Genomic DNA, 23,274 nt, shown 5'->3' on the forward strand with positions numbered 1-23,274 from the left:
CTAGGGTTAGGGTTCCTATGGGTAGGGCTTCCCGCCCTTAAGTTAGGGTTCGTATGGGTAGGGCACTTGGATCTAGGGATAGGGTTCCTGTGGGTAGGGGACTTGGAGCTAGGGTTAGGGTTCCTATGGGTAGGGCTTCTGGCGCTAGGGTTAGGGTTCCTATGGGTAGGGCACTTGGAGCTAGGGTTAGGGTTCCTATGGGTAGGGCTTCCCGCCCTAGGGTTAGGGTTCCTATGGGTAGGGCACTTGGAGCTAGGGTTAGGGTTCCTATGGGTAGGGCACTTGGAGCTAGGGTTAGGGTTCCTATGGGTAGGGCTTCCCACCCTAGGGTTAGGGTTCCTGTGGGTATGGCACTTGGAGCTAGGGTTAGGGATTCCTATAGGTAGGGTTTCCCACACTAGGTTTAGGGTTCCTATGGGTGGGGCACTTGGAGCTAGGGTTAGGGTTCCTATGGGTAGGGCACTTGGAGCTAGGGTTAGGGTTCCTATGGGTAGGGCTTCCCACCCTAGGGTTAGGGTTCCTGTGGGTTGGGCACTTGGAGTTGGGGTGCATGTTCTAATGGGTAGGGCTTCCCACCCTAGGGTTAGGGTTCCTATGGGTAGGGCACTTGGACCTAGGGTTAGGGTTCCTATGGTCAGGGCACTTGGAGCTAGCGTAAGGGTTCCTACGGGTATGGCACTTGGAGCTAGGGTTAGGGTTCCTATGGGTAGGGCTTACCCTAGGTTAGGGTTCCTATGGGTAGGGCTTCCGCCCTAGGGTTAGGGTTCCTGGGTAGGGCACTTGGAGCTAGGGTTAGGTTCCTATGGGTAGGGCTTCCCACCCTAGGTTAGGTTCCTATGGGTAGGGCACTTGGAGCTAGGGTTAGGGTTCCTATGGGTAGGGCACTTGGAGCTAGGGTTAGGGTTCCTATGGGTAGGGCTTCCCACCCTAGGGTTAGGGTTCCTATGGGTAGGGCACTTGGAGCTAGGGTTAGGGTTCCTATGGGTAGGGCACTTGGAGCTAGGGTTAGGGTTCCTATGGGTAGGTCACTTGGAGCTAGGGTTAGGGTTCCTATGGGTAGGGCTTCCCGCCCTAGGGTTAGGGTTCCTATGGGTAGGGCACTTGGAGCTAGGGTTAGGTTCCTATGGGTAGGGCTTCCAGCCCTAGGGTTAGGGTTCCTGAGGGTAGAGCACTTGGAGCTAGGGTTAGGGTTCCTATGGGTAGGGATCTTGGAGCTAGGGTTAGGGTTCCTATGGGCAGGGCTTCCCACCCTAGGGTTAGGGTTCCTATGGGTAGGGCTTTTGGAGCTAGGGTTAGGGTTCCTATGGGTAGGGAACTTGGAGCTAGGGTTAGCGTTCCTATGGGTACGGCACTTGGAGCTAGGGTTCGTGTTCCTATGGGGAGGGCTTGCGTCCCTAGGGTTAGGGTTCCTGTGGGTAGGGCACTTGGAGCTAGGGTTAGGGTTCCTATGGGTAGGGCACTTGGAGCTAGGATTAGGTTCCTATGGGTAGGGCACTTGGAGCTAGGGTTAGGATTCTTATGGGTAGGGCACTTGGAGATAGGGTTAGGGTTCCTATGGGTAGGGCTTCCCACCCTAGGGTTAGGGTTCCTATGGGAAGGGCTTCCCGCCCTAGGGTTAGGGTTCCTGTGGGTAGGGCACTTGGAGCTAGGGTTAGGGTTCCTATGGGTAGGGCACTTGGAGCTAGGGTTAGGGTTCCTATGGGTAGGGCACTTGGAGCTAGGGTTAGGGTTCCTATGGGTAGGGCACTTGGAGCTAGGGTTAGGGTTCCTATGGGTAGGGCTTCCCACACTAGGGTTAGGGTTCCTATGGGTAGGGCACCGAGCTAGGTTAGGGTTCCTCTGGGTAGGGCACTTGGAGCTAGGGTTAGGGTTCCTATGGGTAGGCCACTTGGAGCTAGGGGTTAGGGTTGCAATGGGTAGATCTTCCGCCCTAGGGTTACAGTTCCTAAGGGTAGGGCAATTGGATCTAGGATTAGGGTTCCTATGGGTAGGGCACTTCGAACTAAGGTTACGGTTCCTAGTGGTAGGGCACTTGGAGCTAGGGTTAGGGTTCCTATGCGTACGGCACTTGGATGTTGGGTTAGGGATCCTATGGGTAGCGTTCCCGCCTCAAGTTAGGGTTCCTATGGGTAGGGCAGTTTGAGCTAGGGTTAGGGTTCCTATCGGTAGGGCACTTGGAGTTAGGGTTCAGGTTCCTATGGGTAGGGCACTTGGAGCTAGGGTTAGGGTTCCTATGGGTAGGGCTTCCCGCCCTAGGGTTAGGGTTCCTGTGGGTAGGGCACATGGAGCTAGGGTTAGGGTTCCTATGGGTAGGGCTTCCCGCCCTAGGGTTAGGGTTCCTATGGGTAGGGCACTTGGAGCTAGGGTTAGGGTTCCTATGGGTAGGGCTTCCCGCCCTAGGGTTAGGGTTCCTGTGGGTAGGGCACTTGGAGCTAGGGTTAGGGTTCCTATGGGTAGGGCACTTGGAGCTAGGGTTAGGGTTCCTATGGGTAGGGCACTTGGAGCTAGGGTTAGGGTTCCTATGGGTAGGGCACTTGGAGCTAGGGTTAGGGTTCCTATGGGTAGGGCTTCCCACCCTAGGGTTAGGGTTCCTATGGGTAGGGCACTTGGAGCTAGGGTTAGGGTTCCTATGGGTAGGGCTTCCCGCCCTAGGGTTAGGGTTCCTGTGGGTAGGGCACTTGGAGCTAGGGTTAGGGTTCCTATGGGTAGGGCACTTGGAGCTAGGGTTAGGGTTCCTATGGGTAGGGCACTTGGAGCTAGGGTTAGGGTTCCTATGGGTAGGGCTTCCTGCCCTAGGGTTAGGGTTCCTGTGGGTAGGGCACTTGGAGCTAGGGTTAGGGTTCCTATGGGTAGGGCACTTGGAGCTAGGGTTAGGGTTCCTATGGGTAGGGCACTTGGAGCTAGGGTTAGGGTTCCTATGGGTAGGGCACTTGGAGCTAGGGTTAGGGTTCCTATGGGTAGGGCTTCCCGCCCTAGGGTTAGGGTTCCTGTGGGTAGGGCACTTGGAGCTAGGGTTAGGGTTCCTATGGGTAGGGCTTCCCACCCTAGGGTTAGGGTTCCTATGGGTAGGGCACTTGGAGCTAGGGTTAGGGTTCCTATGGGTAGGGCACTTGGAGCTAGGGTTAGGGTTCCTATGGGTAGGGCACTTGGAGCTAGGGTTAGGGTTCCTATGGGTAGGGCTTCCCACCCTAGGGTTAGGGTTCCTATGGGTAGGGCTCTTGGAGCTAGGGTTAGGGATCCTATGGGTAGGGCACTTGGAGCTAGGGTTAGGGTTCCTATGGGTAGGGCACTTGGAGCTAGGGTTAGGGTTCCTATGGGTAGGGCTTTCCACCCTAGGGTTAGGGTTCCTATGGGTAGGGCTTACTGCGCTAAGGTTAGGCTTCCTATGCGTAGAGCGCTCGGAGCTAGGGTTAGGGTTCCTATGGGTAGGGCACTTGGAGCTAGGGTTAGGGTTCCTATGGGTAGGGCTTCCCGCCCTAGGGTTAGGGTTCCTGTGGGTAGGGCACTTGGAGCTAGGGTTAGGGTTCCTATGGGTAGGGCTTCCCGCCCTAGGGTTAGGGTTCCTGTGGGTAGGGCACTTGGAGCTAGGGTTAGGGTTCCTATGGGTAGGGCACTTGGAGCTAGGGTTAGGGTTCCTATGGGTAGGGCTTCCCGCCCTAGGGTTAGGGTTCCTGTGGGTAGGGCACTTGGAGCTAGGGTTAGGGTTCCTATGGGTAGGGCACTTGGAGCTAGGGTTAGGCTTTCTATGGGTAGGGCACTTGAGCTAGGGTTAGGTTCCTATGGGTAGGGCACTTGGAGCTAGGGTTAGGGTTCCTATGGGTAGGGCTTCCCGCCCTAGGGTTAGGGTTCCTATGGGTAGGGCACTTGGAGCTAGGGTTAGGGTTCCTGTGGGTAGGGCACTTGGAGCTAGGGTTAGGGTTCCTATGGGTAGGGAACTTGGAGCTAGGGTTAGGGGTCCTAAGGGTAGGGCACTTGGAGCTAGGGTTAGGGTTCCTATGGGTAGGGCTTCCCACCCTAGGGTTAGGGTTCCTATGGGTAGGGCACTTGGAGCTAGGGTTAGGGTTCCTAAGGGTAGGGCACTTGGAGCTAGGGTTAGGGTTCCTATGGGTAGGGCTTCCCACCCTAGGGTTAGGGTTCCTATGGGTAGGGCTTCCCGCCTAGGTTAGGTTCTTGTGGGTAGGGCACTTGGAGCTAGGGTTAGTGTTCCTATGGGTAGGGCACTTGGAGCTAGGGTTAGGGTTCCTATGGGTAGGGCTTCCCGCCCTAGGGTTAGGGTTCCTGTGGGTAGGGCACTTGGAGCTAGGGTTAGGGTTCCTATGGGTAGGGCACTTGGAGCTAGGGTTAGGGTTCCTATGAGTAGGGCTTCCCGCCCTAGGGTTAGGGTTCCTGTGGGTAGGGCACTTGGAGCTAGGGTTAGGGTTCCTATGGGTAGGGCACTTGGAGCTAGGGTTAGGGTTCCTGTGGGTAGGGCACTTGGAGCTAGGGTTAGGGTTCCTATGGGTGGGGCACTTGGAGCTAGGGTTAGGGTTCCTATGGGTAGGGCACTTGGAGCTAGGGTTAGGGTTCCTATGGGTAGGGCACTTGGAGCTAGGGTTAGGGTTCCTGTGGGTAGGGCACTTGGAGCTAGGGTTAGGGTTCCTATGGGTAGGGCACTTGGAGCTAGGGTTAGGGTTCCTATGGGTAGGGAACTTGGAGCTAGGGTTAGGGTTCCTAAGGGTAGGGCACTTGGAGCTAGGGTTAGGGTTCCTATGGGTAGGGCTTCCCACCCTAGGGTTAGGGTTCCTCTGGGTAGGGCACTTGGAGCTAGGGTTAGGGTTCCTGTGGGTAGGGCACTTGGAGCTAGGGTTAGGGTTCCTATGGGTAGGGCTTCCCACCCTAGGGTTAGGGTTCCTATGGGTAGGGCTTCCCACCCTAGGGTTAGGGTTCCTGTGGGTAGGGACCTTGGAGCTAGGGTTAGGGTTCCTATGGGTAGGGCTTCCTGCCATAGGGTTAGGGTTCCTGTGGGTGGGGCACTTGGAGCTAGGGTTAGGGTTCCTATGGGTAGGGAACTTGGAGCTAGGGTTAGGGTTCCTATGGGTAGGGCACTTGGAGCTAGGGTTAGGGTTCCTATGGGTAGGGCTTCCCACCCTAGGGTTAGGGTTCCTCTGGGTAGGGCACTTGGAGCTAGGGTTAGGGTTCCTGTGGGTAGGGCACTTGGAGCTAGGGTTAGGGTTCCTATGGGTAGGGCTTCCCACCCTAGGGTTAGGGTTCCTATGGGTAGGGCTTCCCACCCTAGGGTTAGGGTTCCTGTGGGTAGGGACCTTGGAGCTAGGGTTAGGGTTCCTATGGGTAGGGCACTTGGAGCTAGGGTTAGGGTTCCTATGGGTAGGGCTTCCCGCCCTAGGGTTAGGGTTCCTATGGGTAGGGGACTTGGAGCTAGGGTAAGGGTTCCTATGGGTAGGGCACTTGGAGCTAGGGTTAGGGTTCCTATGGGTAGGGCACTTGGAGCTAGGGTTAGGGTTCCTATGGGTAGGGCTTCCCGCCCTAGGGTTAGGGTTCCTGTGGGTAGGGCACTTGGAGCTAGGGTTAGGGTTCCTATGGGTAGGGCTTCCCACCCTAGGGTTAGGGTTCCTATGGGTAGGGCACTTGGAGCTAGGGTTAGGGTTCCTATGGGTAGGGCACTTGGAGCTAGGGTTAGGGTTCCTATGGGTAGGGCTTCCCGCCCTAGGGTTAGGGTTCCTGTGGGTAGGGCACTTGGAGCTAGGGTTAGGGTTCCTATGGGTAGGGCTTCCCGCCCTAGGGTTAGGGTTCCTATGGGTAGGACACTTGGAGCTAGGGTTAGGGTTCCTATGGGTAGGGCACTTGGAGCTAGGGTTAGGGTTCCTTTGGGTAGGGCACTTGGAGCTAGGGTTAGGGTTCCTATGGGTAGGGCTTCCCACCCTAGGGTTAGGGTTCCTGTGGGTAGGGCACTTGGAGCTAGGGTTAGGGTTCCTATGGGTAGGGCACTTGGAGCTAGGGTTAGGGTTCCTATGGGTAGGGCTTCCCACCCTAGGGTTAGGGTTCCTATGGGTAGGGCTTCCCGCCCTAGGGTTAGGGTTCCTGTGGGTAGGGCACTTGGAGCTAGGGTTAGGGTTCCTATGGGTAGGGCACTTGGAGATAGGGTTAGGGTTCCTATGGGTAGGGCACTTGGAGCTAGGGTTAGGGTTCCTGTGGGTAGGGCACTTGCAGCTAGGGTTAGGGTTCCTATGGGTAGGGCTTCCTGCCCTAGGGTTAGGGTTCCTGTGGGTAGGGCACTTGGAGCTAGGGTTAGGGTTCCTATGGGTAGGGCACTTGGAGCTAGGGTTAGGGTTCCTATGGGTAGGGCTTCCCGCCCTAGGGTTAGGGTTCCTGTGGGTAGGGCACTTGGAGCTAGGGTTAGGGTTCCTATGGGTAGGGCACTTGGAGCTAGGGTTAGGGTTCCTATGGGTAGGGCACTTGGAGCTAGGGTTAGGGTTCCTATGGGTAGGGCACTTGGAGCTAGGGTTAGGGTTCCTATGGGTAGGGCTTCCCGCCCTAGGGTTAGGGTTCCTATGGGTAGGGCACTTGGAGCTAGGGTTAGGGTTCCTATGGGTAGGGCACTTGGAGCTAGGGTTAGGGTTCCTATGGGTAGGGCTTCCTGCCCTAGGGTTAGGGTTCCTATAGGTAGGGCACTTGGAGCTAGGGTTAGGGTTCCTATGGGTAGGGCTTCCCACCCTAGGGTTAGGGTTCCTATGGGTAGGGCACTTGGAGCTAGGGTTAGGGTTCCTATGGGTAGGGCACTTGGAGCTAGGGTTAGGGTTCCTATGGGTAGGTCTTCCCGCCCTAGGGTTAGGGTTCCTGTGGGTAGGGCACTTGGAGCTAGGGTTAGGGTTCCTATGGGTAGGGCTTCCCACCCTAGGGTTAGGGTTCCTATGGGTAGGACACTTGGAGCTAGGGTTAGGGTTCCTATGGGTAGGGCACTTGGAGCTAGGGTTAGGGTTCCTAAGGGTAGGGCACTTGGAGCTAGGGTTAGGGTTCCTATGGGTAGGGCTTCCCACCCTAGGGTTAGGGTTCCTATGGGTAGGGTGCCTGTCCCTAGGGTTATGGGTCCTTTGGGTAGGGCACTTGGAGCTAGGGTTAGGGTTCCTATGGGTAGGGCTTCCCACCCTAGGGTTAGGGTTCCTGTGGGTAGGGCACTTGGAGCTAGGGTTAGGGTTCCTAAGGGTAGGGCACTTGGAGCTAGGGTTAGGGTTCCTATGGGTAGGGCTTCCCACCCTAGGGTTAGGGTTCCTATGGGTAGGGCTTCCTGCCCTAGGGTTAGGGTTCCTGTGGGTAGGGCACTTGGAGCTAGGGTTAGGGTTCCTATGGGTAGGGCACTTGGAGCTAGGGTTAGGGTTCCTATGGGTAGGGCTTCCCGCCCTAGGGTTATGTTACCTGTGGGTAGGGCACTTGGAGCTAGGGTTAGGGTTCCTATGGGTAGGGCACTTGGAGCTAGGGTTAGGGTTCCTATGGGTAGGGCTTCCCGCCCTAGGGTTAGGGTTCCTGTGGGTAGGGCACTTGGAGCTAGGGTTAGGGTTCCTATGGGTGGGGCACTTGGAGCTAGGGTTAGGGTTCCTATGGGTAGGGCACTTGGAGCTAGGGTTAGGGTTCCTATGGGTAGGGCACTTGGAGCTAGGGTTAGGGTTCCTATGGGTAGGGCTTCCCGCCCTAGGGTTAGGGTTCCTATGGGTAGGGCACTTGGAGCTAGGGTTAGGGTTCCTGTGGGTAGGGCACTTGGAGCTAGGGTTAGGGTTCCTATGGGTAGAGAAATTGGCGCAAGGGTTAGACTTCCTATGGGTAGGGCACTTGGAGCTAGGTTAGGGTTCCTATGGGTAGGGCTTCCCACCCTAGGTTAGGGTTCCTGTGGGTAGGGCACTTGGAGCTAGGGTTAGGGTTCCTATGGGTAGGGCCCTTGGAGCTAGGGTTAGGTTCCTATGGGTAGGGCTTCCACCCTAGGGTTAGGGTTCCTATGGGTAGGGCACTTGGAGCTAGGGTTAGGGTTCCTATGGGTAGGGGTGTGCGCGCTAGGGTTAGGGTTCCTGTGGGTAGGGCACTTGGAGCTAGGGTTAGGGTTCCTATGGGTAGGGCACTTGGAGCTAGGGTTAGGGTTCCTATGGGTAGGGCTTCCCGCCCTAGGGTTAGGGTTCCTGTGGGTAGGGCACTTGGAGCTAGGGTTAGGGTTCCTATGGGTAGGGCACTTGGAGCTAGGGTTAGGGTTCCTGTGGGTAGGGCACTTGGAGCTAGGGTTAGGGTTCCTAGGGGTAGGGCACTTGGAGCTAGGGTTACGGTTCCTATGGGTAGGGCACTTGGACCTTGGGTTAGAGTTCCTATGGGTAGGGCTTCCCGCCCTAGGGTTAGGGTTCCTATGGGTAGGGCACTTGGAGCTAGGGTTAGGGTTTCTATGGGTAGGGCTTCCCGCCCTAGGGTTAGGGTTCCTATGGGTAGGGCACTTGGAGCTAGGGTTAGGGTTCCTGTGGGTAGGGCACTTGGAGCTAGGGTTAGGGTTCCTATGGGTGGGGCACTTGGAGCTAGGGTTAGGGTTCCTATGGGTAGGGAACTTAGAGCTAGGGTTAGGGTTCCTAAGGGTAGGGCACTTGGAGCTAGGGTTAGGGTTCCTATGGGTAGGGCTTCCCACCCTAGGGTTAGGGTTCCTCTGGGTAGGGCACTTGGAGCTAGGGTTAGGGTTCCTGTGGGTAGGGCACTTGGAGCTAGGGTTAGGGTTCCTATGGTTAGGGCTTCCCACCCTAGGGTTAGGGTTCCTATGGGTAGGGCTTCCCGCCCTAGGGTTAGGGTTCCTGTGGGTAGGGCACTTGGAGCTAGGGTTAGGGTTCCTATGGGTAGGGCACTTGGAGCTAGGGTTAGGGTTCCTATGGGTAGGGCTTCCCGCCCTAGGGTTAGGGTTCCTGTGGGTAGGGCACTTGGAGCTAGGGTTAGGGTTCCTATGGGTAGGGCACTTGGAGCTAGGGTTAGGGTTCCTATGGGTAGGGTTTCCCGCCCTAGTGTGAGTGTTCCTATGGGTAGGGCACTTGGAGCTAGGGTTAGGGTTCCTATGGGTAGGGCACTTGGAGCTAGGGTTAGGGTTCCTATGGGTAGGGCACTTGGAGCTAGGGTTAGGGTTCCTATGGGTAGGGCTTCCCACCCTAGGGTTAGGGTTCCTATGGGCAGGGCTTCCCGCCCTAGGGTTAGGGTTCCTGTGGGTAGGGCACTTGGATCTAGGGTTAGGGTTCCTATGGGTAGGGCACTTGGAGCTAGGGTTAGGGTTCCTATGGGTAGGGCTTCCCACCCTAGGGTTAGGGCTCCTCTGGGTAGGGCACTTGGAGCTAGGGTTAGGGTTCCTAAGGGTAGGGCACTTGGAGCTAGGGTTAGGGTTCCTATGGGTAGGGCTTCCCACCCTAGGGTTAGGGTTCCTATGGGTAGGGCTTCCCGCCCTAGGGTTAGGGTTCCTGTGGGTAGGGCACTTGGAGCTAGGGTTAGGGTTCCTATGGGTAGGGCACTTGGAGCTAGGGTTAGAGTTCCTATGGGTAGGGCTTCCCGCCCTAGGGTTAGGGTTCCTATGGGTAGGGCACTTGGAGCTAGGGTTAGGGTTCCTATGGGTAGGGCTTCCCACCCTAGGGTTAGGGTTCCTTTGGGTAGGGCACTTGGAGCTAGGGTTAGGGTTCCTATGGGTAGGGCACTTGGAGCTAGGGTTAGGGTTCCTATGGGTAGGGCTTCCCACCCTAGGGTTAGGGTTCCTGTGGGTAGGGCACTTGGAGCTAGGGTTAGGGTTCCTATGGGTAGGGCTTCCCGCCCTAGGGTTAGGGTTCCTGTGGGTAGGGCACTTGGAGCTAGGGTTAGGGTTCCTATGGGTAGGGCACTTGGAGCTAGGGTTAGGGTTCCTATGGGTAGGGCTTCCCGCCCTAGGGTTAGGGTTCCTGTGGGTAGGGCACTTGGAGCTAGGGTTAGGGTTCCTATGGGTTGGGCACTTGGAGCTACGGTTATGGTTCCAATGGGTAGGTCTTGCCACCCTAGGGTTAGGGTTCCTTTGGGTAGGTCTTCGTGCCCTAGGGTAAGGATTCCTATGGGTACGGCTCTTGGATCTAGGGTTAGGTTTACTATCGTTTGGGCACTTGGAGCTAGGGTTAGGGTTCCAATGGGTAGGCCTTGCTACCCTAGGGTTAGGTTTCGTAAGGGTAGGGCTTACTGCCCTAGAGTTACAGTTCCTAGGGGTAGGGAACGTGGAGCTAGGGTTAGGGTTCCTATAGGGAGGGCACTTGGAGCTAGTGTTAGGGTCCCTATGGGTAGGGCTTCCCACCCTACGGTTAGGGTTCCTATGCGTAGGGCACTTGGAGCTAGGGTTAGGGTTCCTATTGGTAGGGCCCTTGGAGCTAGGGTTACGGTTGCTATGGTTAGGGCTTCCCGACCTAGGGTTAGGGTTCCTATGGGTAGGGCTTCCCGCCCTAGGGTTAGGGTTCCTGTGGGTAGGGCACTTGGAGCTAGGGTTAGGGTTCCTATGGGTAGGGCTTCCCGCCCTAGGGTTAGGGTTCCTGTGGGTAGGGCACTTGGAGCTAGGGTTAGGGTTCCTATGGGTAGGGCTTCCCGCCCTAGGGTTAGGGTTCCTGTGGGTAGGGCACTTGGAGGTATGGTTCAGGTTCCTATGGGTGGGGCACTTGAAGCTATGGTTAGGTTCCTATGGGTAGGGCACTTGGAGCTAGGTTAGGGTTCCTATGGGTAGGGCACTTGGAGCTAGGGTTAGGGTTCCTATGGGTAGGGCTTCCCGCCCTAGGGTTAGGGTTCCTGTGGGTAGGGCACTTGGAGCTAGGGTTAGGGTTCCTATGGGTGGGGCACTTGGAGCTAGGGTGAGGGTTCCTATGGGTAGGGCACTTGGAGCTAGGGTTAGGGTTCCTATGGGTAGGGCACTTGGAGCTAGGGTTAGGGTTCCTATGGGTAGGGCTTCCCGCCCTAGGGTTAGGGTTCCTATGGGTAGGGGACTTGGAGCTAGGGTTAGGGTTCCTATGTGTAGGGCACTTGGAGCTAGGGTTAGGGTTCCTATGGGTAGGGCTTCCTGCCCTAGGGTTAGGGTTCCTGTGGGTAGGGCACTTGGAGCTAGGGTTAGGGTTCCTATGGGTAGGGCTTCCCACCCTAGGGTTAGGGTTCCTATGGGTAGGGCACTTGGAGCTAGGGTTAGGGTTCCTATGGCTAGGGCACTTGGAGCTAGGGTTAGGGTTCCTATGGGTAGGTCTTCCCGCCCTAGGGTTAGGGTTCCTGTGGGTAGGGCACTTGGAGCTAGGGTTAGGGTTCCTATGGGTAGGGCTTCCCACCCTAGGGTTAGGGTTCCTATGGGTAGGACACTTGGAGCTAGGGTTAGGGTTCCTATGGGTAGGGCACTTGGAGCTAGGGTTAGGGTTCCTAAGGGTAGGGCACTTGGAGCTAGGGTTAGGGTTCCTATGGGTAGGGCTTCCCTCCCTAGGGTTAGGGTTCCTATGGGCAGGGCTTCCCGCCCTAGGGTTAGGGTTCCTTTGGGTAGGGCACTTGGAGCTAGGGTTAGGGTTCCTATGGGTAGGGCTTCCCACCCTAGGGTTAGGGTTCCTGTGGGTAGGGCACTTGGAGCTAGGGTTAGGGTTCCTAAGGGTAGGGCACTTGGAGCTAGGGTTAGGGTTCCTATGGGTAGGGCTTCCCACCCTAGGGTTAGGGTTCCTATGGGTAGGGCTTCCCGCCCTAGGGTTAGGGTTCCTGTGGGTAGGGCACTTGGAGCTAGGGTTAGGGTTCCTATGGGTAGGGCACTTGGAGCTAGGGTTAGGGTTCCTATGGGTAGGGCTTCCCGCCCTAGGGTTAGGGTTCCTGTGGGTAGGGCACTTGGAGCTAGGGTTAGGGTTCCTATGGGTAGGGCACTTGGAGCTAGGGTTAGGGTTCCTATGGGGAGGGCTACCTGCCCTAGGGTAAGGGATCCTAAGGGTAGGGCACTTGCAGCTAGGGTTAGGGTTCCTATGGGTAGGGCACTTGGAGCTAGGGTTAGGGTTCCTATGGGTAGGGCACTTGGAGCTAGGGTTAGGGTTCCTAAGGGTAGGCACTTGGAGCTAGGGTTAGGGTTCCTATGGGTAGGGCTTCCCGCCCTAGGGTTAGGGTTCCTATGGGTAGGGCACTTGGAGCTAGGGTTAGGGTTCCTGTGGGTAGGGCACTTGGAGCTAGGGTTAGGGTTCCTATGGGTAGGGAACTTGGAGCTAGGGTTAGGGGTCCTAAGGGTAGGGCACTTGGAGCTAGGTTTAGGGTTCCTATGGGTAGGGCTTCCCACCCTAGGGTTAGGGTTCCTGTGGGTAGGGCACTTGGAGCTAGGGTTAGGGTTCCTATGGGTAGGGCACTTGGAGCTAGGGTTAGGGTTCCTATGGGTAGGGCTTCCCACCCTAGGGTTAGGGTTCCTATGGGTAGGGCACTTGGAGCTAGGGTTAGGGTTCCTATGGGTAGGGCTTCCCGCGCTAGGGTTAGGGTTCCTATGGGTAGGGCACTTGGAGCTAGGGTTAGGGTTCCTATGGGTAGGGCACTTGGAGCTAGGGTTAGGGTTCCTATGGGTAGGGCTTCCCGCCCTAGGGTTAGGGTTCCTGTGGGTAGGGCACTTGGAGCTAGGGTTAGGGTTCCTATGGGTAGGGCACTTGGAGCTAGGGTTAGGGTTCCTATGGGTAGGGCACTTGGAGCTAGGGTTAGGGTTCCTATGGGTAGGGCACTTGGAGCTAGGGTTAGGGTTCCTATGGGTAGGGCTTCCCGCCCTAGGGTTAGGGTTCCTATGGGTAGGGCACTTGGAGCTAGGGTTAGGGTTTCTATGGGTAGGGCTTCCCGCCCTAGGGTTAGGGTTCCTATGGGTAGGGCACTTGGAGCTAGGGTTAGGGTTCCTATGGGTAGGGCACTTGGAGCTAGGGTTAGGGTGCCTATGGGTAGGGCACTTGGAGCTAGGGTTAGGGCGCCTATGGGGAGGTTACTTAGAGCTAGGGTTAGGGTTCCTATGGGTAGGGCAGTTGGAGCCAGGGCTAGGGATCCAATGGGTAGGGCTTCCCACCGTAGGGTTAGGGTTCCTCTGGGTAGGGCACTTGGAGCTAGGGTTAGGGTTCCTGTGGGTAGGGCACTTGGAGCTAGGGTTAGGGTTCCTATGGTTAGGGCTTCCCACCCTAGGGTTAGGGTTCCTATGGGTAGGGCTTCCCGCCCTAGGGTTAGGGTTCCTGTGGGTAGGGCACTTGGAGCTAGGGTTAGGGTTCCTATGGGTAGGGCACTTGGAGCTAGGGTTAGGGTTCCTATGGGTAGGGCTTCCCGACCTAGGGTTAGGGTTCCTGTGGGTAGGGCACTTGGAGCTAGGGTTAGGGTTCCTATGGGTAGGGCACTTGGAGCTAGGGTTAGGGTTCCTATGGGTAGGGCTTCCCGCCCTAGGGTTAGGGTTCCTGTGGGTAGGGCACTTGGAGCTAGGGTTAGAGTTCCTATGGGTAGGGCACTTGGAGCTAGGGTTAGGGTTCCTATGGGTAGGGCTTCCCGCCCTAGGGTTAGGGTTCCTGTTGGTAGGGCACTTGGAGCTAGGGTTAGGGTTCCTATGGGTGGGGCACTTGGAGCTAGGGTTAGGGTTCCTATGGGTAGGGCACTTGGAGCTAGGGTTAGGGTTCCTATGGGTAGGGCTTCCCACCCTAGGGTTAGGGTTCCTATGGGCAGGGCTTCCCGCCCTAGGGTTAGGGTTCCTGTGGGTAGGGCACTTGGATCTAGGGTTAGGGTTCCTATGGGTAGGGCACTTGGAGCTAGGGTTAGGGTTCCTAAGGGTAGGGCACTTGGAGCTAGGGTTAGGGTTCCTATGGGTAGGGCTTCCCACCCTAGGGTTAGGGTTCCTATGGGTAGGGCTTCCCGCCCTAGGGTTAGGGTTCCTGTGGGTAGGGCACTTGGAGCTAGGGTTAGGGTTCCTATGGGTAGGGCTTCCCACCCTAGGGTTAGGGTTCCTATGGGTAGGGCTTCCCGCCCTAGGGTTAGGGTTCCTGTGGGTAGGGCACTTGGAGCTAGGGTTAGGGTTCCTATGGGTAGGGCACTTGGAGCTAGGGTTAGGGCACTTGGAGCTAGGGTTAGGGTTCCTATGGGTAGGGCTTCCCACCCTAGGGTTAGGGTTCCTATGGGTAGGGCTTCCCGCCCTAGGGTTAGGGTTCCTTTGGGTAGGGCACTTGGAGCTAGGGTTAGGGTTCCTATGGGTAGGGCACTTGGAGCTAGGGTTAGGGTTCCTATGGGTAGGGCTTCCCACCCTAGGGTTAGGGTTCCTGTGGGTAGGGCACTTGCAGCTAGGGTTAGGGTTCCTATGGGTAGGGCTTCCCGCCCTAGGGTTAGGGTTCCTGTGGGTAGGGCACTTGGAGCTAGGGTTAGGGTTCCTATGGGTAGGGCACTTGGAGCTAGGGTTAGGGTTCCTATGGGTAGGGCTTCCCGCCCTAGGGTTAGGGTTCCTGTGGGTAGGGCACTTGGAGCTAGGGTTAGGGTTCCTATGGGTAGGGCACTTGGAGCTAGGGTTAGGGTTCCTATGGGCAGGGCTTCCCACCCTAGGGTTAGGGTTCCTGTGGGTAGGAAACTTGGAGCTAGGGTTAGGGTTCCTATGGGTAGGGCACTTGGAGCTAGGGTTAGGGTTCCTAAGGGTAGGGCACTTGGAGCTAGGGTTAGGGTTCCTATGGGTAGGGCTTCCCATCCTAGGGTTAGGGTTCCTATGGGCAGGGCTTCCCGCCCTAGGGTTAGGGTTCCTGTGGGTAGGGCACTTGGAGCTAGGGTTAGGGTTCCTATGGGTAGGGCACTTGGAGCTAGGGTTAGGGTTCCTATGGGTAGGGCTTCCCACCCTAGGGTTAGGGTTCCTGTGGGTAGGGCACTTGGAGCTAGGGTTAGGGTTCCTATGGGTAGGGCACTTGGAGCTAGGGTTAGGGTTCCTATGGGTAGGGCTTCCCACCCTAGGGTTAGGGTTCCTATGGGTAGGGCTTCCCTCCCTAGGGTTAGGGTTCCTGTGGGTAGGGCACTTGGAGCTAGGGTTAGGGTTCCTATGGGTAGGGCTTCCCGCCCTAGGGTTAGGGTTCCTGTGGGTAGGGCACTTGGAGCTAGGGTTAGGGTTCCTATGGGTAGGGCACTTGGAGCTAGGGTTAGGGTTCCTATGGGTAGGGCACTTGGAGCTAGGGTTAGGGTTCCTATGGGTAGGGCACTTGGAGCTAGGGTTAGGGTTCCTATGGGTAGGGCTTCCTGCCCTAGGGTTAGGGTTCCTATGGGTAGGGCACTTGGAGCTAGGGTTAGGGTTCCTGTGGGTAGGGCACTTGGAGCTAGGGTTAGGGTTCCTATGGGTGGGGCACTTGGAGCTAGGGTTAGGGTTCCTATGGGTAGGGAACTTGGAGCTAGGGTTAGGGGTCCTAAGGGTAGGGCACTTGGAGCTAGGGTTAGGGTTCCTATGGGTAGGGCTTCCCACCCTAGGGTTAGGGTTCCTGTGGGTAGGGCACTTGGAGCTAGGGTTAGGGTTCCTATGGGTAGGGCACTTGGAGCTAGGGTTAGGGTTCCTATGGGTAGGGCTTCCCACCCTAGGGTTAGGGTTCCTATGGGTAGGGCTTTTGGAGCTAGGGTTAGGGTTCCTATGGGTAGGGAACTTGGAGCTAGGGTTAGCGTTCCTATGGGTAGGGCACTTGGAGCTAGGGTTAGGGTTCCTATGGGTAGGGCTTCCCGCCCTAGGGTTAGGGTTCCTATGGGTAGGGCACTTGGAGCTAGGGTTAGGGTTCCTATGGGTAGGGCACTTGGAGCTAGGGTTAGGGTTCCTATGGGTAGGGCTTCCCGCGCTAGGGTTAGGGTTCCTGTGGGTAGGGCACTTGGAGCTAGGGTTAGGGTTCCTATGGGTAGGGCACTTGGAGCTAGGGTTAGGGTTCCTATGGGTAGGGCACTTGGAGCTAGGGTTAGGGTTCCTATGGGTAGGGCACTTGGAGCTAGGGTTAGGGTTCCTATGGGTAGGGCACTTGGAGCTAGGGTTAGGGTTCCTATGGGTAGGGCTTCCCGCCCTAGGGTTAGGGTTCCTGTGGGTAGGGCACTTGGAGCTAGGGTTAGGGTTCCTATGGGTAGGGCACTTGGAGCTAGGGTTAGGGTTCCTATGGGTAGGGCACTTGGAGCTAGGGTTAGTGTTCCTATGGGTAGGGCTTCCCGCCCTAGGGTTAGGGTTCCTATGGGTAGGGCACTTGGAGCTAGGGTTAGGGTTCCTGTGGGTAGGGCACTTGGAGCTAGGGTTAGGGTTCCTATGGGTGGGGCACTTGGAGCTAGGGTTAGGGTTCCTATGGGTAGGGAACTTGGAGCTAGGGTTAGGGTTCCTGAGGGTAGGGCACTTGGAGCTAGGGTTAGGGTTCCTATGGGTAGGGCTTCCCACCCTAGGCTTAGGGTTCCTCTGGGTAGGGCACTTGGAGCTAGGTCTAGGGTTCCTGTGGGTAGGGCACTTGGAGCTAGGGTTAGGGTTCCTATGTGTAGGGCTTCCCACCCTAGGGTTAGGTTTCCTATGGGTAGGGCTTCCCGCCCTAGGGTTAGGGTTCCTGTGGGTAGGGCACTTGGAGCTAGGGTTAGGGTTCCTATGGGTAGGGCACTTGGAGCTAGGGTTAGGGTTCCTATGGGTAGGGCTTCCCGACCTAGGGTTAGGGTTCATGTGGGTAGGGCACTTGGAGCTAGGGTTAGGGTTCCTATGGGTAGGGCACTTGGAGCTAGGGTTAGGGTTCCTATGGGTAGGGCTTCCCGCCCTAGGGTTAGGGTTCATGTGGGTAGGGCACTTGGAGCTAGGGTTAGGGTTCCTATGGGTAGGGCACTTGGAGTTAGGGTTAGGGTTCCTATGGGTAGGGCTTCCCGCCCTAGGGTTAGGGTTCCTGTGGGTAGGGCACTTGGAGCTAGGGTTAGGGTTCCTATGGGTGGGGCACTTGGAGCTAGGGTTAGGGTTCCTATGGGTAGGGCATTTAGCGCTAGGGTTGGGGTTCCTATGGGTAGGGCGCCCTGCCCTAGGATTAGGGTTCCAACTTCCCTGGCTGGGAAGTGCGCACTTGTCTAACCCCCCAACTGAGACAGGGAGGTGGTGGTGGGCAAGGGTGGTGACTAGGTCTCACCCTCCACCCCAGTGGTGGCTGCATGAAGGGGGGAGCTGCACACAAAGCACAGCAGTGCTAGAGACGTGGAAACTATCAAATCCTCTCCCCTCTGCTTCCAGTGCGGCCCCTGGCCAGAAGCCTCCAGCAGCCCCAACAGTCCCCCAGCCACCCCCGGGCTCCCTTCGCCTCACTCCTTCAAGCTGCTGCCCCCCGAAAGGTAAGCTGGAAAGACCCCCTGCTCTGATCACTCCCCCCCACCGCCGCCGCCTGCTGCAGAATAACCGTCTCTCTTCTCCCTGGCAGGGGTTGTTCCTCACCCAGCTGCCCCTCAGACAGCCCAGCAGAGAACACGGCCGAGGTAAGAACCTGCCTGGCGCTCCCCTTTCCTCACTCTGCTTTTCTTCCACTCTGCCACCCCGACCCTGTGCCATGGCCAGCTGCCCTCTGGTGGCAGGAGGGGACCTCGGCACTGCATGTAACAGAGGAACCATCATTCCTTTCCCGGCGGGCGGGTGGAGGAACTCAAAGCACTTGCTTATCAACCGAGTCTCTGCATGCTGCAGGGTGGGTGTTATTGCACCCATCTTGCCCGTGAGGAAACTGAGGCAGAGAGACTAAGTGACTTGAGCCGATGCCCTGCAGCAAGGCTGGGGTAAAACCCAGCGCAGAACCCAGGAATCCTGACTCCCATGAACCCCCTCTAACCCTCCGCTCATACATCCCCTCCTAGAGCCCGGTGCAGAACCCAGGAGTCCTGACTCCCATGAATCCCCTCTAGGTCCCTGATCACATGTCCCCTCCCAAAGCCCAGTGCAGAACCCAGGAGTCCTGACTCCCATGAACCAGCTTTAACCCGCGATCGCACATCCCCTCCCGGAGCCCGGTGCAGAACCCAGGAGTCCTGACTCCCTGCTCCCGCTCTCACGCCCTGATCACGCTCCCCTGCCGCTTGGGAACGGAACTCAGAGCCCTTTGCTCCTGTTCTAACCCCCGTGCCACACAGGGAGCACCCCAGCCCCGCTACCGGAATAAGCTGCGGAGGTAACCAAGCTTCAGCCACCCGTGGATGCACTGGGGTTTTTACTGAACCTGCCCCATACCCTGATGAGACAGTGGCTGGCAAGAGATTGCAGGGTACAACTACCTGGCATGCCGGTGGGATTCCTGCAGAGGTTAGATCCCACGCCTGGGTTGGGACACTGCAGCATTTAGTACTAGGACAAGGCCTGGGGGTCTGGGCCCAGCTGGGACAGACACTGAAGGCGTTCAGGTTCCTGGGGTTACCAGCGTCACTCTGCACCTGGAGCCATGCCTGGCGGCTGTCTCTGCACAGGTGTCCAGCTAGCCCTCATGGTCACTCCACCAGGTCCAGGGGACCCAGGTGAGTGCTGGGCTGAGGCTTGCTGAGTACGTACAAAACTCGTGATTGGGGTCTCAAGCCCACCTGTCACTTCAAACACTCCACTCTCCATCTGTCTGTCCCAGGCTCTCAGTCCCTGTGCCTCCATCCTGGAAACCCAGCAGTGGCTACACAAGAATCGCTTCTCCGGTTACTGCAGGATGTTGGCTAATTTCACAGGTGAGGCCATCTCACTTCCTGAGCCCATGAAACTAGGGAGAAGTTGGGGGGCTGCGATGGGATGCTGGGTTCTGGGCCAGGCTCACCCTTGCACGGCTCTGTCCCGGTCCTAAGGGGATACTCACAAGACAAATACATCTCTATGCTCTGGAGAGGTGCTGAGACGCATGGATAAACTCCGGGTGGCTTGGATGATGGAGAGGTTGGGGGTCAGAGGGCATGTCTGGCCGTGCCCCTAGGGACCTACCATTGTCATCCCAGAACAGCAGCCTCCACTTACAAAGGGACATGGGCCACGTGACCGGTACCAGCTCTGCCAGCTGGGCTCTGGCCTTGTCCGAAGAACCCAGCTGAGCCAGGGCTGGAGGAGCAGCCTGCTCTGAACAGGTCCATGCTGCCGGAGTCATTGGTCTGGCACAGAGACGGCTGCCTTCATCCCCTGCTGACCTAACCCTCCTCTGCAGGGAGCCAGGGGAGGGTTTGAAACAGACAGGAGTCCTGCTCGGCTCAGTCCCACCCAGGGAGACGCTTTCCTTCCCCAGGCAGGGACCTGCGGCATGGCACATCCGGCCCCTGCCTGTGAACTGCTCCGCCCTGGGATTTAGCGCTGCACTGGGATGATCATGCCAGCCACATCTGTCTCTCTCTTTGCAGGAGCCGACCTGCTGAAGCTTTCCCGCAGTGACCTCATCCAGATCTGTGGAGCGGCTGATGGGATCCGGCTCTCCAATGCGCTGAAAGCCAGGTGTGAGGAGGGAGAACTTCACTCTGCATCCTGGGCTGGCGGGAGGGGGAACACGGGGTCCCCTCCTGCAGTCCTCAGGCAGACCCAGAACCCACTGATTTGCACTGCAGTAGCACCTAGCAGCCCCAGTCACAATCCAGGCTCCCACTGTGCTAGGAGCTGTACATACAGAACAAAAGGGTCTCTGCCCAAAGGGCTTTATACTCTAAGCAATCGCTTTGCTGCACCAAGTCACTGCTCTACCTCGTCTAGCAGTAGCTTAGAGAGAGTCTCCCTGTCTCCTTTGCACGTGGCTGGCGCCTGTCACGAGTCAGTAAGGTCTCAGTGCTGTCACAGGGGGTGGGATGTGGTGGCTATAGCCAGCCCAGGTTTAAGGCCCCGATTTCAGGGAGGGATTAGTGATTTGGGCCCCCCCCCAATTCTCAGAGGGCAGGTGCTCAGCCCTTGTAAGGAGTCTGAACTTGGACCCCTACAATCACTAATCACCTTTGGAAATCTTGGCCTCAGCCTGCAGGAGGTGGTGCAGTGGGTGGCTGGCCCTGCCTGGCTCCCCGCAGGCCTGTCTGGGCAGAGCTAAGGGGCCAGGACCGCGGAACAGGCTAGTCTTGTGGCGCTTACCGCCGAGATAGGGCCAGGGCTCTGCTACAATTGCAGCAGCCATGGAGCGATAAGGTCCCTGCGCAGGCGGACAGTGGTGACCTTGTCACAAGCCCTGGGGTCTGATGCTGCTGATCTCAGGTGACGAGACGTGGGAGTGTCATGGAGTCACAGCTAGCTCCTCTCCCAGCCGGTGCAGGATCATTCCCTCTTGCACACCTGGGTTACCATTCCTTCCAGCTGCTCTCGGGCCACGGGCTCCTGCTATTCAGCCTACATTGCAACCCTGCAGTTCACCCCCATTCCCCAGATGCTCTGACGCGTGGGGTCTCAACCCAGCCTCCTCCATCTACTAGGCAATGCTATTGCTATCCCCACCCCCCAAAATAGCACAGCCTGGGCCCGGTTAGCTCTGTTCACACAAGAGCGTGTTCTACTCACACAACCACGGTAATACTCCTCTCTCTCACCCACCCACCCACCCTGGCTGGGGCAGATCAATGCACGTCTAAGGGGTTAATTACAAGCTTCTCTTCAGCTGCAGAGGTAGGGTAGGGAGGTGGGGTGGGGTGTCCCTGAATTCCACAGAGGAAGGAGGGGTGTGCATTTGAAGCCCTGTGCCAGGGACCCAGGAGATCTGGCTTCAGTTCCCAGCTCTGCTAGACTCCCTACGCAGCTTCCAGTGCATCACAAGCCCCGTGCCTCAGTTTCCCCACCTGTAAAATTGGCATTGAGGTCTTGTGGGGAGGACACGTGCACACACGCAGGCAGCACTTGACCGCTCCTGGATGCAATACACGATAAATGAGCACGGCTACAAGAGCTACAGGTCGATAGGCCAGTCAACACGCTCTCCTCTCCCGCAGGTGCGTCCGCCCTCGGCTCACCCTGTACATGTCCAGGGAGCCCCAAGCCAATGGCAGAGAGAGCCCCGAGGACTCGCCCCCAGGTAAAACAAGCAGCTACTCTTCACTGCGAGTGCTCCCGAGGGCCAAGTTCAGGGAGCCAGGCCAATGCTCCTTTGACCCTGGGCTGGGCACAGCAAGTCTTGGGCTCAGGAGAGATTCTGCACTGGACTCTAGCTATGCATTTCTGGTGCACCCATCCATGCAAAGCTGCCCCTGGCTGCATATTTGGCTCAGGGCTGGGGCCACAGTCCATTGAAGCCAATATAATTATGCTGGATGAAATGCACTAGGGTCTTTCCTATCAACTTTATGGGGAAGGGGCTAAGATCCCCCCGATGAGCAACTGTATAAAGCCTTTAGCCAGACAGCTCTTCCTAAGCACTGGATCAAGCCCTTGGCTTGCAACCAAGCAGTGGCTGCCCTGCCTCAGGTCAGCAGGAGCTTTCAGGGATTGGGGGCAGCTACAGAGGCTGCATCTGAATCCAAACTTCCTCATACTGCAGGAGGGGCTGGAGCTGGGCTTGCAGGGCGGGTTTGTCTCTACTGCAGCTGCAGGTGATCCTGAAGGTCCTTTTGTCGCCTCACAAAGCTCTTGGGAAGGGGAAGGAAATCCTGGCACTGGCTCACTTCCTTTTTGGGGTTTTCTTTGGAAGCCACATACCAAGAGGTCTATCTGGAAGAACTCACTGCCACAGAACTGACCAATAAACTGGCAGAGCTGCTCAGCCTCCCGGCCAACCAGATCCAGCAGGTTTCCAAGCAGGGCCCGACGGGGATTCACATCCTCCTCAGTGACCTGGTAAGGGGGGATCCAGTCTGGGAAACCTGCTCTTGCCTTCAGCCATTCCATCCCCTCCCTTGCTTGGCAGAGCCTGCTTTTGTGCTGGACTGTCCCAGAAAAGATCAGCTGCTGTTGGTGAAGGGGTAGATCACCACATGGGGGGGGGGTTCAGAAGGATAAGGGGAGTCCCCCTTGCACTGGCCAGTATGTGCATGTCCTGCCTTGTGTGGCCTTGCGGCTAGAGCATTGGCCTGGGACTCAGGAAAACTGGGTTCTAGTCCTAGCTCTGCCACTGGTCAGCTGGATGACCTTGGGCAACTCACTTCCCCTCTCTGTGCCCCGCTTTCCTGTAAGACGGGGATAATGAAGAAGATGGTGCTTTGAGATCTACCACTGAAAAGTGCTCTATAAGAGCTGGGTATTATACATCAGCAGGATGACCAAGCAACTGGTACCCACCCTAGCAATTTGCACCCTGCCTCAGCACCGCTGAAGAATGAGCAGCTGACTCACGCTGCAGCCTCCCCACATTCTAACCTTGTCTCTTTCCTCTCTGGGGCACCGCAGATGGTCAGGAACCTGCCAGATGAATCCTGTTTCGTAGCAGCTGTTACCAAAGGTATATGGGAAAAGGAACGGGCGGGGAAATGAGCAGTAAAAACAAGCCTGTGAGAGGAAACTCCAGTCCAGTTGTGATGGCCCTGGCTCACGACAGAATGGGGAAAATTACTCATGAACATTGGTCATAAAAGAAGAGGGAGAAAAAAATAGACCCACATGAGGTGGGAAGGGGGCTTGGGGAGGTTTTTTGATAACACATTTTTGGGATCTACCTACGCTGATCCCCAAACACTTTAATTTATAAACACGCCTCCACTGAAATGCAGCTTCATTGGGGGAGGAGAGAAGCAGCTAAGGAGCACTCAGCACAGCACAGTCAATAGAGGGGGAAGCAGATGGCTACTACAATACAGCCTGCTCTTTCCTAATACTGTATCTGCACAGCTGCCTGTGCAGGTCTAGTTGTGGGTGGGTGGGGAAGGCTCCTTCATTCTCACCGTGCGACAGGATTTTGTGCTGTCCTAAAGTGCCGTCTTGCGGAGAAGCCCTTGCTCAAGCCGAGTACGAGACACTAGGACTTCATTTCCCGAGCGGGGAAAGTGACGAGTGCGTGTGCCTTTGTCTCTCTCAGTGCAGGCTCCAGAAGGCTACCACTTAATTTTAAGATAGGCGCAGAGCGACCTAGGACAGTTCAGTGCCGAGAAGCGCAATGAGAGAAGCGATGCCAAATCACTGTCTGGACCCAAGGGAGATTTCCCCACAAAGCAGCTGGTGAAGAAGCCAACAGGAGGATTTCCCAGCGAGGCAGTCCCCTCCCAGTGCTGGAAAGAATCTAGGCCAGGACAGCCGCAGCGGCCCAGGGCTGCATTTGTGAAATGGCCATGTGCCTCCTGGTTGAACACATGTTCTTTGTGTAGCCTTAGAGTGCGGCACATTATGTTTACACGGATGCTCCATGGCGGCACTGTCGTACACACAGCCAGTGGCCTCCTGCATCACGCAGGGGCTCGGCCATACGGAGTTCACCTCTA

The 23,274-nt window shown here is 57.1% G+C and overlaps 1 protein-coding gene across 1 annotated transcript in view; it reads left to right on the top strand.

The window, feature by feature from the left end:
* The window catches only part of LOC120392101 (transcription factor CP2-like protein 1), a 31,892-nt gene extending 8,833 nt beyond the window's left edge, over positions 1-23,059 (top strand). Inside the window, exons 8-15 of the mRNA XM_039516518.1 lie at positions 17,192-17,289; positions 17,376-17,430; positions 18,558-18,651; positions 19,306-19,396; positions 20,860-20,942; positions 21,555-21,700; positions 22,250-22,301; positions 22,875-23,059. Of these exons, the coding sequence (XP_039372452.1) occupies positions 17,192-17,289; positions 17,376-17,430; positions 18,558-18,651; positions 19,306-19,396; positions 20,860-20,942; positions 21,555-21,700; positions 22,250-22,301; positions 22,875-22,912 (657 nt within the window). The 3' untranslated portion in view covers positions 22,913-23,059. The remainder of the gene's footprint in view (positions 1-17,191; positions 17,290-17,375; positions 17,431-18,557; positions 18,652-19,305; positions 19,397-20,859; positions 20,943-21,554; positions 21,701-22,249; positions 22,302-22,874) is intronic.
* Positions 23,060-23,274: the final 215 nt, after the last annotated feature.

This window comes from Mauremys reevesii, linkage group 27 (genome assembly GCF_016161935.1).
Source record: "Mauremys reevesii isolate NIE-2019 linkage group 27, ASM1616193v1, whole genome shotgun sequence".
In the NCBI taxonomy this organism is placed as follows: Eukaryota; Metazoa; Chordata; order Testudines; family Geoemydidae; genus Mauremys; species Mauremys reevesii.